General features: G+C 44.9%; 1 protein-coding gene across 1 annotated transcript in view; it reads right to left on the bottom strand.

Moving 5' to 3' along the window:
* LOC138663641 (zinc finger protein 773-like) overlaps positions 1–17,411 on the bottom strand; it is a 105,806-nt gene that overhangs the window by 14,672 nt on the left and 73,723 nt on the right. The window contains exons 6-10 of the mRNA XM_069749918.1: positions 2,557–2,706; positions 2,248–2,427; positions 2,041–2,164; positions 1,860–1,957; positions 1,571–1,661 (exon numbers count right to left, since the gene is read on the bottom strand). Coding sequence (XP_069606019.1) covers positions 1,571–1,661; positions 1,860–1,957; positions 2,041–2,164; positions 2,248–2,427; positions 2,557–2,706 — 643 coding nt within the window. The remainder of the gene's footprint in view (positions 1–1,570; positions 1,662–1,859; positions 1,958–2,040; positions 2,165–2,247; positions 2,428–2,556; positions 2,707–17,411) is intronic.

Consider the following 17,411-nt stretch of genomic DNA (forward strand, 5'->3'; position numbering starts at 1 on the left):
CTGCTCAATTCTCAGTGAGTTCTCCACCGCTCTGCCCTTGTATCCCTTACTGCGGCGAACCGCCCTCCCTGCAGCAAGTACTTCCGGGGTTTGTGACAATAATATTGTGGCTAATATGAATCTTAGAAAAAAAATACATCCAGCAAAATGTCACCAGCGATGGCGGCGCCAGCGCAGTAGCATCTATAAGTAAAAGATAGATGATACTGGACAGGTGCCACCGGTGTCATTTTGCTGGACATAGTTTTTTTTTCTAAGCCTCACAATAGCCACAATATTATAGGCATTAACAATAATAACAACACTATTATATGCATTATGTAAAATATGGGGCAGGTCACTGAAGGATCAGTAACCTATTATAAGCCAATACAGATGAATATGTAAGAAGAACACCACATAAAACCCCGCCCACAGCACTGGTACAAAGCCATGCCCAAGAGCACGAGAATCTCATTAACTTAAAACTACAAATACAGATTAAACAACAACCACAAGATGGATTTCATCACTAGGACTATCAGGGAGCTACAGACTCACACAAGTGAGGCAGGACAATCCCACTACAATCAAACTATCCTACAGAATAAACAGGTAAAAAAAAGACATAGAATAAAAAAACAGGTTACATCCACAACAAAAACGTATGTACAAGGGGAGAACTTTAAAATTAAACCAGCGTTGCATTCATTTATGGTGGACCATTGGAGCTACTATGAGTCCTGACCAGAAGATTAGAGAAAATAATATTGCTCCCCATTTCAGGAGAGGTGTGCAGTAATCTGAATTTCTTAGGACTGAAAACAATGTAATTTATGACGTGGAGTGAATCCATGAAACCAGGGCCCGAGCCATGCCAACATATTTCTTGCAGGCGTCAGTAAATGTATATTACAGCCATCAACCACGCACAGCTTAGAGATATATCATGGCACAGGGGTAATGTTTTTATGTAGTTTATCACAGTCCTCCTTGAAATAAGTTAGTTTTAATACAAATTGAATAGTCAGGATAAAGGAAAATTCTCTTGTTATTGTACAGAAATTCACACTTGGCCTCACTGCACATTTAATGTCAATCATAAAAGCGAAGTTTGGCCAGAAAGACTGGACCTGGTCTTGTAGGGACCATATGAGAAATTCAGCAGGACAGAAGGGGGAGAAGGTAGATTCACTCAATAAGATATCAGGGTTCTAGGAAGCTAACAGCATCATTACCCTCCGCTTTCTCTTACAGGCCAATGATAATCACTTCTTCAAGTGATTTTCTAACTTATCAGCAGATTCTACATACTCTGTCATTTGGCTTTGTAGTTTACAGATCTGGGCAGGTAAGGGTCAGCGTCTTCTAATCCCAGGGGGTAGGTGGATCTTCCAAGTGGTAAGTTGTGTATAAAAGGGCTTTCAATGCCCAAAGTCATTTGAACAGTTCTGTGTGGAGGAGAATGTTGTGGTCTAGAGGCAAAATGGTGATCATGGTAATACAGCCAGACTAAACCACCGATAAAGCATCCACAGCTGGTGACCGAGAAGAATCTGTGACTTCGCTGCATTTAGTGGTTACTACTCACCTGGGTAGTCATATGTGGGAATCTCCTCTTTACACCACTCATCACCCCTCACATATGTCTCTGTAGTATTAATATGAGTCAGATCTTCACCCTGAAACAAACATTGTAAAAATCACAGACAGATGGAGAAGTCAGATGTATAATCGGCGCTAATCCTGCTATCTCCATCGTTCTTATTACACAAGTATAAATCATATAATACTGGTGGATAAAACAAGACTGAGCACAAGACCTTCACAGCCGTCTACACATCATAGGGGAGATCTCATGACACCTTCTCTCCATCTACCTGATGATCCTGAGGAACATTGGGATCTTCTTGTTTATAGTTCTGTGGAAGAAGAGGACGGGGACATCTCTCTGGTATTGTTCTCTTACTGGATAGATCTGGAGAAAACACATACAGGGACTGAATACATAATTTGCATACAGATAATTAAAGGTCGTGTGTATTTAGTCCTGTCTATTACCTGGTGATGTGAGGGGCTGGGGAACCTCCATCATGACGTCCTTGTACATATTTTTGTTTCCTTCTAAATACTCCCGCTCCTCCATGGAGAAATAGATGGCGACATCCTGACATCTTATAGGAACCTGACACATACAATGATACCATCATCTCCCCGATCCCTTCATAGTGTTACTGTATAATGTCCCAGCATTCCCAGCAGTGTCACCTCTCCAGTCAGCAGCTCAGTCATCTTGTAGATGAGGTCTAGGATTTTCTGGTCCTTGATGTCCTCATGTATCAGGGGGTGTGGTGGAGGCCCCGTGATTGGGCTCAGGAGTCTTCCCCATCCCTCAGACACAGGGTCCTGACAGTGCTCACTAGAGGTCTTCTTCGCTACTGTGTGATCCTGGTTATGGAGAGACACATTAATAAATCTCACTACAGACATTTCCAGAGTCCTCACCTCTCCAGTTCTGTCCATCTGTTATTCTCATAGATAAGAATGATGTAATGTGACGTCATCAAAATCTCTCACCTCTCCAGTAAGCCGGAAGAGGATCTCTAGGGTGAGGTGTAATATCCTCTCCTCCATCTTGTCTCTGTCCATATCTGTCTTTGATGGGTAAATCAAGAAAATTCTCTTATATAGAATATCTGCACTGAGATGATCCGTTATTGTAGAGACCTGAATGATAAGAAGACGTAACATCATAAAATCCTGTGTAATAATACAATTACTGGAGATAATAAGGGAAACATATGAGGAGATTTACTATTTTACAGTATTTAGTTTTCTTCTTTACATCTACTAATAAAACCTATATATTTTCGGCCACAGACAACAAGCAGTTTCTTCCTCGGAGTCGGCAGCTGAATACGTTCCTCATAGACTCATCTTCCATAACGCTAATTCTCGTCTCATTTACCGACACTGGAATCGGCATTAGCAATACTGCAGGAGATAATCATTACACGTGACAGGAGAAATAACTACTTCATGATGAGGACGACATCTTCATCTTCTACTACGACTCTAGACACATATTTGTCCAGAGTCCGTCACTGACTCCATCACCACCGGCCGTCTATATGAAGGTTTCCCGTCTTCCCCGCACTGTAATCTTCTATCACGTTAGATCTCAGCTCTGATTCACACACAGAAGTTTGAGGCTTTTATAAAAGCTTTTTTGTTTCCACAAACTCAAGGGACAGAAATGATCTAAACCCAAAGTCTCCATATACAGTGATTTATGGGGTTTATTCCTAGCTTTAGGATTTCCCATATTACAAGAAAACTACCCAAAAAAAAAACACGGATATTAAAATGCTTCTAAAGAAACTTGGCTCCAACAATTCTTGTAAAAAGAAAAAAAAAACATGGAAAATGCAGAAGACAGATTTTTTTTTCACACAATAAACAACTGCTTTAAAAAAAATTAACTCATTTGGTCCCCAGAACATAGATGTACACCGCAGGGACAGCACAGGGGCGGCTGTAACAAAAACCCTGGTGGGGGGCGTGGCCTGGATCCGGAGATGAACGGACGCGTCTCACAGGAGCTCCTCCAGGCATCTCCTAAAAACCCCGGATAAAAGCACAAAATCCCCTCACAGAACCACCGGAACAGGTGATCAGAGGCCCCCTTACCTCGTACCTCCTGAGCGCTGTGCCAGGAGAGGTCCGGTGACAGAGGGAAGCGGGACGGCGCCTGAAGCCTTGGAGCGAGGAGACGCCATCGCCATTGCAGCCTTTCTTTGCCGCCTTCTTGCGGAGCCTGGGAGGAGAACCTACCAGCGGCGGCAGCAGACAGGAGCGAGGCAGGGAGGGAGACCGCGGCGCAGCACAAAGAGACACCGGTGAGTGTGGGAGCGCCAGCGGTGCAGGGAGAGGACGCGTGTCACAGTGGCGGCCATCTTGCACCTAAAGCCGCAGGGAGCAGAAAGACTCATGGTGCAGGCCGCATATAACGCACCCCTGCCTTCTCCATCGTCCCCTCATGTCCCTCCATACCGTGCACACCTAACCTGACCTGGCAAAGAGACGTGGAGCCACCTGGGGCTGTGGAGAATCTGACCTGGATCCCCCCCCCTCACTTTTTTTGGCGCCAAGAGGGGCAGCTACACAGCATACTGACAGTAACGCTGCTCCTGCAGCCCTGCTCACAGCTCATAAGACACTAGGCTGTCCCCCTACTTACACTGGAAGCATAATAGGGGAGAGGCAGTTGCTGCTGAGGGAGCTGGCTGTCTAATGTAGACAGGCTTGCCTCACTGATCCCCCCCCACAACCATATCTTAACCACCAAACCTACTGAGGTATATGGGCAGATCCAAAAGACGGTCTCGTTTACACCCGGATTCTGAATCTCACCCTGACAATATGGATCGCTTTTTAAATACAAATAACCAACATAGGAACACTAGATCCAAGTCTTCCACTAAGGGGTTAAGTGACAGCTCCTTCTTGCGAGATTCCTCAGCCTCTCGGAGCTCCCCTGACAGAATGACAGATGAGGGGGAAGACAACAATGACTCCTTAGACGACATGACCGGCAGTGATCTTAGCAAATTTATTAGAACACTACCCACCAAAAAAGACTTGGAAGTTTTTGCCTGCCGCATAGAGAATTCCTATAAAAAGGAGTTCCACGCGCTAAAATCGGAATTCACGTCCCGAGTGGAAGACATAGAAAAGTCTCAGGAGGCCATTTTACAGGAACTACAAACCCACAGGGAGGTCATTACCAACCACACACTACGACTAGAGGAGAGGGCGACCGGAATGGAGAACTTAGAAAACCGTAACAAGCGAAACAACATCAGAATACGTGGTCTTCCTAAGTCTGTGGGCCCATCTGATCTAGATTCCACGGTGCAGAAACTGTTTCTTGAATTATTAAATGATGAAGGAGCAGGGTCCATAGAGTTTGATCGTATACACAGGTCACTTGGTCCTAAACCATCTTCTGAATCGAGACCCAGAGATGTCATTTGCAGAGTACACTATTATAAAATCAAAGAAGCCATCATGATGGCCGCCAGACAGAGGGACACCATCAATTACTGTGGAACTCAGATTCTATTACTATCGGATCTCTCTAGGCGCACTCTGCAGCTCGGAAGAGCGCTGCGACCTCTGCTATCCCTCCTAAAAGAAAAAGACATCCCTTATAGATGGGGATTTCCGTTTCAACTGATAGCCTTTAAAGGGGGGAAGACGGCCATCTTTCGTAATCTAGGTGATCTAGCTAACTTTCTGGGCACTTTCGAATTACCAATGACTGATCTCCCCGAGTGGCCTCATTCTCCCCAACTCCCAGATATCCCCCCTAGATGGCTGAAAGCGCAGCGCACTAAACAACACAAGAAGAGCAGTCCCCCCTCGACTTCGACATGAGGGGAGCACGTTTCTCCTTGGACCCTCTCCTGTCTTGCAATGTGTATTGCTATATTTGTACCAATTTAAACATGTGTTAATGGGGTTTTTTTTTTTGAGGTGGCTAGACCCTCAGTCATTTATGACCCGCCATGTGGAAAACACTCCTTGCTGACATGTGGACCCGGTACCCACTACCGGGATAACCCTAAAGAATGGTTGATTTGCCTATGTGCCTAACTGTTTTTACTGTTAAAATTTAAATTTGAACCTAGTCCGGCCTAGATTGGATATTAGTTGACAAAGTTTGGTTTAATATTTTATTGTTTAGGTTGTGGGGGTGACGAGCAGGGGCCAGTTCTCATCTTCAGCTTCTTTCCACCCCGACTGTTGTTGTTCTTGGTGACCTTCCGCCAAGTGACCACATAATGATTTCTCTTTCTCATTCTCGGTGTTTACTCACCACGCACTTAATCTTTCTCTACTACTTTCTATCTATTTGCCCCTACCTTTTCCTTATCCCACCCTTCTTTCCTCACCCCTCTGTCCTGCTCCCATCCCAGCAAACACACAAAATCCTTCATAGGTTCTGGTCCAGATGTCCACATTACCAGCTCATTGAAATAAACACTAGTTATGACTGGAATTAAATTTTGCTCCCATAATGTTAAAGGTTGAACGTGCCCAAGAAAAGGAGATAAATTATGTACTCCAACCACAAACAACATATCTCAATCCTGATGCTCCAGGAGACGCACTTTAAAACCGGAGTGACCCCTAATTGTTCCTCTTATTACTACCCAAAATGGTTCCATAGTACCAATCCTTGCTCCAAATCTAAAGGAGTGTCCATAGGCTTCCATAAATCCTTTCAACCTGAGATCCTTGACTCACTAATAGACACGGAGGGTAGATATCTTTTCTTGAAGGTGGCCTTCGGGGCACGCACTATTATCCTAACAAACGTCTATTTCCCCAACCAGGGCCAACAGAAATTTGGTTACACTTGTAAACGACTCTTGGAAAAATTTGCAGGCGCACTGCCGATAATCCTTGGAGGCGACTTTAATCTCCCAATGGATCCCCTAGTGGATGTCTCGTCGGGTAGAACCTCTTACCCTTTGGCCTCTATTAAAAAGGTTAAGAGGCAGTTGCACGATCTACGCTTAGTGGATGTGTGGAGGGTTCTCCATCCGGGCACGAAAGACTATAGTTTTTATTCTCAAGTACACTCTACATACAGTAGAATTGATTATTTTTTCATATCCCATGGCTTACTGGACTCTGGGGTAGGGGCGGAGGTGGGATCTGTGCTATGGTCCAACCACGCGCCCATTTATTTTTCGATTCAGCTCGACCCCTCTGCGAGATCTGGATTCTCGTGGCGGTTAATTGAAGGCCTGCTGCAGGATCAGATATGCGTAGCGGCGGTGAAGCGCTCAATAGAGGGCTTTGTGGTGGACCATGCCGGGGACCCGACTTCCCCCTCCATACAATGGGAGGCACTGAAGAGCGTCCTACGGGGGGTGTTGATTTCACAAGGAGCACGTCTTAAGAGGGAGCGCCTGACAGACATTCCCGACCTTTCTACACAGATACACAAACTGGAGATGCAACCTAAAAAAGATCTTCTCCACATACTTTATCAAACCTGTCCACAGATAGACAGAAACTCCTCACAATCCTAGACCAGAAATCATGGTGCTATAGAGAAAGAATCAGAAGTCGTTTTTATCACCTTGGGAACAAGAGCGGTAAACTCCTAGCGAGGGCTCTACACCCACGAGATCCACAAACATATATCCCACACATTAAAAACGCCAAGGGCAAAAAAGTACATAGCTCCAAAGACATCCTATCCAGTTTCTATGATTACTATAAGTCCCTTTATAATATAAATGGCCAATATAGAGACCTCCCCACCCATAGCTTACAGGGGAAAATCAAATCCTATATTCAGCAAAATAAACTACCCACGATCTCCGAGGAGACTTTGGCTGATCTAGAAAACGATTTCTCTTTAGAGGAGATCTCCTCCGTGGTCGGAGACCTAAAAATGGGCAAAAGCCCGGGTCCTGACGGGTACACAGCAGGTTTCTACAAACAGTTCTTAGACCTATTAGGCCCTCCATTTCTCACAACATGCAACTTTGTTTCCTCGGCGGGTTCCTTTCCTTCGCAGGCCCTAACCGCCCACATCACAGTCATACTAAAAGCAGGAAAAGATCCATCCCTCTGTAGCAATTACCGCCCTATCTCCCTCATAAACGTAGATGTAAAAATTTACGCTAAAATGATCTCAAAGAGACTTAGTAGCCTCTTGCCCTACCTAATTAATCACGACCAGGTGGGTTTTGTACCAGGAAGGGAGGCAAGAGATAATACTATCAGATCCATTTCCCTGATCGATAATGCAAACCGAAGAGGTGACCCATTATATATCTTATCGATTGATGCAGAAAAAGCATTCGATAGAGTGGGATGGGATTTCATGTATCAAACATTGGAGGGAATTGGCTTACAGAGAAGGGCGTTGTGGAGTATTAGGGCCCTCTACGAATTTCCTTCTGCTCGGGTAAAGGTGAATGGCTCGCTGTCGGACCCCTTTCATATACGGAACGGCACAAGGCAGGGATGTCCCCTGTCCCCTTTGCTATACATACTAACTATGGAACACCTGGCAATAGCCATTCGTAACAACCCATCTATAGCAGGCATACGAATCCAATCAGAAGAGCATAAACTGGCATTATTTGCGGACGATGTACTTACGTATGTTACCTCCCCCATTACTAGTTTGCCTAATATCTTATCAGAATTACACAGTTTTGGCGCACTAAGTAACTTTAAAATCAATACGCATAAGTCCGAAATGCTAAACGTTTCATTGCCATCCTCTTTAGTCTCCCAGTTAAGCTCTTCCTTTCCATTTAGATGGCGGTCTGACTCCCTGGCCTACCTGGGCATAAGATTGACTGGTAGGTCACAACAACTATATGATGCCAATTATAAAATAGCCCTGAACAGGGCGGAACTTGACCTGGAGAAATGGAACAAATTGAATCTATCATGGCTGGGAAGAATTAACGCTATTAAAATGGACTTACTACCATGCCTTCTTTACTTCTTCCAGACCATTCCTCTGTTTCTACCAGCATCTTTTTTCTCCAGACTTAAGACAGCAATAACGAGATTTATTTGGTCAGGAAGGCGTCCGCGCTTGGCATATCATCTCCTGAGCAGAACTAAACAAACCGGGGGGCTAGGTCTCCCAGATTTTTCACTCTACAAAAGTGCATCCCTTGGAACCTGTGTTCTAGATCTATTTCACCACAAACTCAGTAAAAAATGGGTTGGCTTGGAGATGAAGCTCTCGGATCATAATCCTATAGCTCAAATTTGGAGGGAGGGAACCACAAACGCCCAGCGAAACGACATCATCACTCCCATCTGACAATTAAATGAATTAAATAACTTTCCGACTCATACGGAAACAGAATAATGGGAGATCAGGAGGCACAATATAAGAAAAATTATATTCCAAAACCAATGAATATTCAAAGTAGCTAGAAGTATTATGTTCATAGGACTGAAAATACAATATCCTGTTTTCAATCCTGTTTTCAATCTCTTTAGGAGTCAGTCATATCTATATCTTAATAACGTAAGAGAGACATTTATTGACTTCAAGCAAAGCTGTTCATCTATTGCATTCACTTTATCCCATTGTAAGTGAATATAACTGCAATTTATTGTTCTGATTCTTGTATATGCTCATGTACAACTTAATAAACTTGATTTACACAAAAAAACCCTGGCAGTGTAACCACTTGCTGCAAACATGGCATCGAAGAAGGTGTGACAGAGTTCGGCTGAATGCCCTCTGCCCCCATGTACTCGATAGTATGGGGCGGCCTAGCTACTACGATACTTACAGTATATACCCGAGTATAAGCCGAGATTTTCAGCCCATTTTTTAGGCTAAATCTGCCCCTCTCAGCTTATACTTGAGTCATTGTCCCAGGGGGTCGGTGGGGGAGGGAGCGCCAGCAGTGGCGGCTGTCACATCATACTCACCCGCTCCCGGCGCGGTCTCTACACTTCCCTGCTTCTCCGATGGTCTCCGGCACCCGGAGCTTTTCCTATGTTCAGCGGTCACATGGTACCACTCATTAAAGTAATGAATATTCATTACTTTAATGAGCGGTACCATGTGACCGCCGAACACAGGAACAAGCTGTCAGCGCGCCGGAGACCATCGGAGAAGCAGGGACTGTGCCAGGAGGGCGAGCCATGTGATATTCACCTGTCCCCGTTCCACCACCGGGCTGTGCCTTCCACGTCCTCTGGCTGTGACATTCAGGTCAGAGAAAACACAGTGGCGCGCGGCGGTGGAGTGGGGACAGGTGAATATCGCAAGTGCCGGGGGCCTGAGCCAGCGGCGACTTGGGCACCTGGCTAGCAGCGACGAGAGGTGAGTATGTCATTTATTTATTTTTTATCGCCCACCATACGGGGCATAATATTCAATGCAGCATCTTATGGGGCCATCAACCTTTGTGCAGCATTATATGGGGCATAATAGTCTATGGAGCATCTTATGGGGCCATCAACCTTTGTTCAGCACTATATGGAGCATAATATTCTATGGAGCATCTTTTGGGGCCATCAATAACCTTTTATGCAGCACTATATGGGGCATATTTTAATATGGAGCATCTTATGGGGCCCATCATGAACTTTATGGAGCATTATATGGAGCTCCTGATTCAATATGGATATTCAAAAACACTTAGTTACTGATGTCTCAATTAATTTTACTTTTTATTGGTATCTATTTTTATTTTTGAAATTTACCTGTAGCTGCTGCATTTTCCACCCTAGGCTTATACTCGAGTCAATAAGTTTTCCCAGTTTCTTGTGGCAAAATTAGGGGTCTCGGCTTATACTCGGGTCGGCTTATACTCGAGTATATGTGGTACATGCCGAATAATAGTATGTGATAAAGAAACTTGGCACTCAATTTTTGAAGATATGAGGTAATTTTAATACAGTCAAAACTGTACTACAGTATCCAGATGTTACGGTCAAACAGTGACCTTCATCAGTGTACTAACAATGGAAACAAAGAATGCAAACAAAATAAATAATGAAGTCACACATAATAAAATAAAACATACCAATAAAGACCATAAGAAAAAATGTGTGATCTTGTACGTCATACGGAGAGTGGTAATTCCACAAAACCTGAAACCTCTCAATAACAGAGTAATAATCATAGAATAATCCTCCATATTTATATCTGTAGAACACGCTATTCTGAAGAGGAAGTAGTATAGTATAGTAAAGAACCTACCTGACGGCTGTTTGGTGCGGTGTATTAATGAAGGGGAATGAGACACCGTGTCTCTTTGCATCCCGTTAAACAAATAAGGTGGTGTAAGTGGCAGATTGATTTTATTAGGAGTGATTACTCTGAGACACCCACCTATGATGTTACTACTGGCTTCGCAGAATTAGTTGACCGTTTGGGTTTTTTTGAAAAAAGGATGTGGTCTACGATATAATAGAGAGAATTAATGATGTGATCACATTACAGTTAGGTCCTTATATATTTGGACAGAGACAACATTTTTCTAATTTTGGTTATAGACATTACCACAATGAATTTTAAACAAAACAATTCAGATGCAGTTGAAGTTCAGACTTTCAGCTTTCATTTGAGGGTATCCACATTAAAATTGGATGAAGGGTTTAGGAGTTTCAGCTCCTTAACATGTGCCACCCTGTTTTTAAAGGGACCAAAAGTAATTGGATAGATTAAATAATTTTAAATAAAATGTTCATTTTTAGTACTTGGTTGAAAACCCTTTGTTGGCAATGACTGCCTGAAGTCTTGAACTCTTGGACATCACCAGACACTGTGTTTCCTCCTGTTTGATGCTCTGCCAGGCCTTCACTGCGGTGGTTTTCAGTTGCTGTTTGTTTGTGGGCTTTTCTGTCTGAAGTTTAGTCTTTAACAAGTGAAATGCATGCTCAATTGGGTTGAGATCAGGTGACTGACTTGGCCATTCAAGAATATTCCATTTCGTTGCTTTAATAAACTCCTGGGTTGCTTTGGCTTTATGTTTTGGGTCATTGTCCATCTGTAGTATGAAACGACGACCAATTAGTTTGGCTGCATTTGGCTGGATCAGAGCACACAGTATGGCTCTGAATACCTCAGAATTCTTTCGGCGGCTTCTGTTCTGGGTCACATCATCAATAAACACTAGTGACCCAGTGCCACTGGCAGCCATGCATGCCCAAGCCATCACACTGCCTCCGCCGTGTTTTACAGATGATGTGGTATGCTTTGGATCATGAGCTGTACCATGCCTTCACCATACTTTTCTCTTTCCATCATTCTGGTAGAGGTTGATCTTGGTTTCATCTGTCCAAAGAATGTTCTTCCAGAACTGTGCTGGCTTTTTTAGATGTTTTTTAGCAAAGTCCAGTCTAGCCTTTTTATTCTTGATGCTTATGAGTGGCTTGCACCGTGCAGTGAACCCTCTGTATTGACTTTCATGCAGTCTTCTCTTTATTGGAGATTTGGATATTGATACGTCTACCTCCTGGAGAGTGTTGTTCACTTGGTTGGCTGTTGTGAAGGGGTTTCTCTTCACCATGGAGATTATTCTGCGATCATCCACCACTGTTCTCTTCCGTGTCTTTTTGCATTGATGAGTTCACCAGTGCTTTTCTTTTCTTTTCTCAGGATGTACCAAACTGTAGATTTTGCCACTCCTAATATTGTAGCAATTTCTCAGATGGGTTTTTTCTGTTTTCGAAGCTTAAGGATGGCTTGTTTCACCTGCATGGAGAGCTCCTTTGACTGCATGTTTAATTCACTTCAAAACCTTCCACATGCAAGCACCACACCTCAAATCAACTCCAGGCATTTAATCTCCTTAATTGAGAATAACATAACAAAGGGGTTGCCCACACCTGTTCATGAAATAGCCTTGGAGTCAATTGTCCAATTACTTTTGGTCACTTTAAAAACAAGGTGGCACATGTTAAGGAGCTGAAACTCCTAACCCTTCATCCAATTTTAATGTGGATACCCTGAAATGAAAGCTGTAAGTCTGAACTACAACTGCATCTGAATTGTTTTGTTTAAAATTCATTGTAATAATCTCTATAACCAAAATTAGAAAAATGTTGTCTCTGTCCAAATATATATGGACCTAACTGTACATGTTAGGTAAAGAATATGACTATACCTTTAAGTCAGAGAGGCACTGTATGCAGTGGGGTACCCTCCATATTTCCTATGGTAAATTATATCTGTAATGCACAGATAGAGTGAGTGACCAATGTTGCTAATACAGAGGTATGAGTTGAGGTTGATTGTATGATCTTAAAAAAAGTGTGTCCGTACCTTAAATTTAGAGAGGCACTGTGTGCCATGGAGCATCCGCTGTGCTCCCTGTTACAAGTTGTATCTGTGATATAACGATAAGGTAAGTAACTGACGTGTCCCCATTAAAGAAGTAGTGCTAGTGTCAGAGTTTTAGAACATACCGGTTTCAGTAGAGTGGAGTCTGGTGCGTGGTCTTACGCGGTATACGCCACTTCTTGTGAACGCATGTATGTCAGGATGTGACAGTTATATCGGCGAGGGTCAGGGATAACCTCCATGTGGTACCTAACGCGAAGGGAGGCTAAAATGGAAGTGAGGTAATCCGAAAGCTTCAGTGCGTTCTAATGGGTGGAAGTGCTCAGTTAGCGCGTTGCATAGGTATGGATTTGGCCGCATATGTGTTCCAGAGCCCAATTTGGATGCGTGCCACTTATCAGAAAGTGAGCCTGGAGTTGTTTTCATTAAAGAAGGGTGAAAAAATAGGGATTAGACCTACCGGTAATTGTGTTTGCATGAGTCCATCCTGACAGCACCATGGAGGATGTCCTCCTCCTCCTTGCAGGGACAGGAAGCACACAAGAGGTTAAAAAGAACCCTCCCCACCCTCATTCCCTCAGTGTTTTAACAAGTACCACACCATGGATGATGCAACCTAACACATTTATTAAAATATCATATTATGATATATGACATGCATAATTGTTAGGTGTCGAGTTCCCACCTCTGCACAGGGGGAATCTCAAACCATCTCCGCTGCGGTCTCCCATTCTCCAGCCGCAGTGGAGTCTGCTCAGCGGAGACGTCGGTCCCAGCGTCTAGCTCAGGCTGATACTGGACGACTGGTTACTACTGCCCTTCCAGGCTCTGTCCTTCTAGCCAGCAATGTTCAGCAGCGAGCAGGTCTTTCTGGGACTAAATCCTGCTTTTCCCTTACTGACCATGCCCATTGGAGGAAGGGGGTCACATGCTCAGGTCCTGTTGTGGCTCCTATTGGTCCATCTGGAAGGTCTTGTAGCACTGCCGCTATAAAAGGTTCGCATGGCCGCTAGGCCATGTGCTAATGTACACTTGTGATTGTGTGTGTGTTGATGAGAGAAAGTCGCTTTTTAATTATCCCCTCCCTTGTGTTTGACTGCTCGCGAAAGGTGGATGATTGCTATCTAGCGCCCGACTTTGTTATCAACACTTGAACACACAAAACAGCGTGTATTTGCTGTGATCGCTAGTACGGCGCCGTGCGCTATCACAGTGCTTTCCCTACCCAAGCCTGGGTGGTTAGTGGCGTCCGCCAGAGCGGGACCGCACGCGGCACCGCACGCACTCCTGTGCATCTAAATTATTATTTCGGTTACGCTGACACCCCAGTTGCGGTGTCAAGCGCAAGAGGTTTATTTGTACTATAATCCTGAGTCTAGGGGTAGAGTTCTGTGACTCCTTGCTTGTGCTCTTTGTGATGTACTGCGGCCCTGTGACGCAACAGGGTTTGCTTTCTTCATGCTGGGTGATGATAACCCGTGTGTGAATCCATATTGTACCGCCATATCGTCCGTCATTACTTAGCAGCAGGTTCTATCTCTGCACGGTGGACCCCGGGCTGTGAACGCACCTTACTCAATCTTTCTTATTATTTCGTGTGTCCGCTAGCCCTAACAATAATCAGGGAGGGAACTAACTGTGCCGTCAGGATGGACTCCTGGAAACACAATTACCAGTAAGTCCCTCCTGACAGCACCATGGAGAATACCAAAGAAACTTTTCAGGGTGGGATCACAGCCTGGAGAACCTTAGATAATACGTCTAGTTTGTAGTGTTTACAAAACGTGTCCAGTCTGACCAGGTTGCGGCCCTACAAATTTGGCTTACTGACGCTCCAGCTGTCTGTGCCCAAGAAGTTGATAACGCTCGAGTTGAGTGGGCTGTTAATCCTACAGGGGAACTAATGCCGTGCGACTGGTATGCTAGGGAGATCACTGAAGTAATCCACCTTGAGATGGTGGACTTGGAGGCTTTTTTTCCTTTATTTTTCCCCCCAAACAGAACGAATAAACTCTGATCCTTCCTCCACCTATGTGTGGCCTCAATGTAGTCAATGACCGCTTGTCTAACATCTAAGTTCGAATGAAGGAAGTACAATCTCCTGATTTAAATTGTGACAGGACGCAACTTTTGGTAGGAAGGAGAGGTCTAACTTCATGATTATCCGGTCCTACCAAATTCGGAGGTATGGGTCTCGAATGGACTAAATTTCCCCTATCCGTTTTGCTGTGGTGATAGCCACTAAGAATGCCACCTTCATAGTTAGATGCGAGATGGATATCTGATTCCCAGAAATGACAGGGTCTGATTATAGGAAACGAAGAACTAGATCTAGGTCCCAAGGGGGAACTGAACGCCTGATCATGGGGCGCAAACGCTGAATTGCCCTGAAGAATCTTATTACCCATGGATGAGAAGCCAGGGAATAGTCGAGGAAGGCACTTAAGGCTGAGATCTGGACTTTTAGGGTACTGGGTCCAAGTCCCTTATTAATGCCCGCCTGCAGAAAATCTAAGACCCTTGGGATATATTAGGCTTTCTTCCGGAAAGGTCTCACCTGCCACCCTCCAGACCAGTAGCGTAGCTACCAGGGGGGCAGAGGGTGCGGCCGCCCCGGGCCCACCGCTCACAGGGGCCCACCCGAAGCTACACTACACTTAATTATATCAGCGTGCACAGCCCGCTGATATAGTTAATCTCCATGCTCCGTTGTAGAGCAGGGAGACACGATCTCTCTGCACTACTGCGGGCAGTGACCGGGGAGAGCCAGAGGAACTCATGCACAAGGGAGGATAGGTGCCGGCACTGTACCTGTCTGCTGGCTGACTCCAGTATACAGCAGACGGTCACGCCCACAATGCACGCTGTGTGAGCATGTCTGCTCTGCTGCAGAGAAGTCAGGAGGACTACAGCACAGCACGGCTTCTGAGTGTCCAGAGAAGAACAAGACAGTCACAGGACAGTGGTGCTGTATCAGTACAGATTTCTGTGTGTGTGTGTGTGTGTGTGTGTGTATCTGAGGCACTGTAGAGTCTGTGTGTGTGTGTGTATCTGAGGCACTGTAGAGTCTGTGTGTGTGTGTATCTGAGGCACTGTAGAGTCTGTGTGTGTGTCTATCTGAGGCACTGTAGAGTCTGTGTGTGTGTATCTGAGGCACTGTAGAGTGTGTGTGTGTATCTGAGGCACTGTAGAGTGTGTGTGTGTGTGTGTATCTGAGGCACTGTAGAGTCTGTGTGTGTGTGTATCTGAGGCACTGTAGAGTCTGTGTGTGTGTATCTGAGGCACTGTAGAGTGTGTGTGTGTATCTGAGGCACTGTAGAGTGTGTGTGTGTATCTGAGGCACTGTAGAGTGTGTGTGTGTGTGTGTGTATCTGAGGCACTGTAGAGTGTGTGTGTGTGTGTGTGTGTGTGTCTGAGGCCCTGTAGTGTGTGTGTGTGTGTATCTGAGGCACTGTAGAGTGTGTGTGTGTGTGTATCTGAGGCACTGTAGAGTGTGTGTGTATCTGAGGCACTGTAGAGTGTGTGTGTGTATCTGAGGCACTGTAGAGTGTGTGTGTGTATCTGAGGCACTGTAGAGTGTGTGTGTGTATCCGAGGCACTGTAGAGTGTGTGTGTGTGTATCTGAGGCACTGTAGAGTGTGTGTGTGTGTATCTGAGGCACTGTAGAGTGTGTGTGTGTGTGTGTGTGTGTATCTGAGGCACTGTAGTGTGTGTGTGTGTGTATCTGAGGCACTGTAGAGTGTGTGTGTGTGTGTGTATCTGAGGCACTGTAGAGTGTGTGTGTATCTGAGGCACTGTAGAGTGTGTGTGTGTATCTGAGGCACTGTAGAGTGTGTGTGTGTATCTGAGGCACTGTAGAGTGTGTGTGTGTGTATCCAAGGCACTGTAGAGTGTGTGTGTGTGTGTATCTGAGGCACTGTAGAGTGTGTGTGTGTGTACCTGAGGCACTGTAGAGTGTGTGTGTGTGCGTGTGTGTGTGTGTCATATATACTTCTCTGTGGGGTCCTGCAGCCGGGGTCAAATCTTGACCTGTCTTGTTAGTATATATATACACACACTGCATTTACTGATATGAGATCACACAAACACTGGTCTGATAGGACCCTGATCCCGGCTATAGGATATCTATCCATCCATCCTATAGCCAAGGTCAGGATCCTATCAGTACAGTGTCGGCATGATCTCATATCAGTAAATCCAAGGTAGTAAACATGAAAACCCCATTATGAAACTTTGTATTAAAAACAAAAAAGTTGAGGCTGAATATATGTATGATAAATAGCAAGACAGAAGAAAATAGAAACCGCAAATAGGTGCGTATAGGAGATCATATATTGGTGCAGGACCCTGAACAAATACTCTGTCTAGACAGCAAAACCCCCTAAGGGCAGTCTCACACGTCCAGATAATTCCGGTACAGGAAAAATCGGTACCGGAATTATCCGTGTCCGTGTGCCCATGCATTTCTGTGGCACATCAGTGTGGTGCCGCCAGTGTGCCCACTGGGTACCACACGCACCATGCTGGGTACCACACGCACCAGCATCTGGTGCTGAATCCGCCATTTATTTCT

This window comes from Ranitomeya imitator, chromosome 2 (genome assembly GCF_032444005.1).
Source record: "Ranitomeya imitator isolate aRanImi1 chromosome 2, aRanImi1.pri, whole genome shotgun sequence".
Lineage (NCBI taxonomy): Eukaryota > Metazoa > Chordata > Amphibia > Anura > Dendrobatidae > Ranitomeya > Ranitomeya imitator.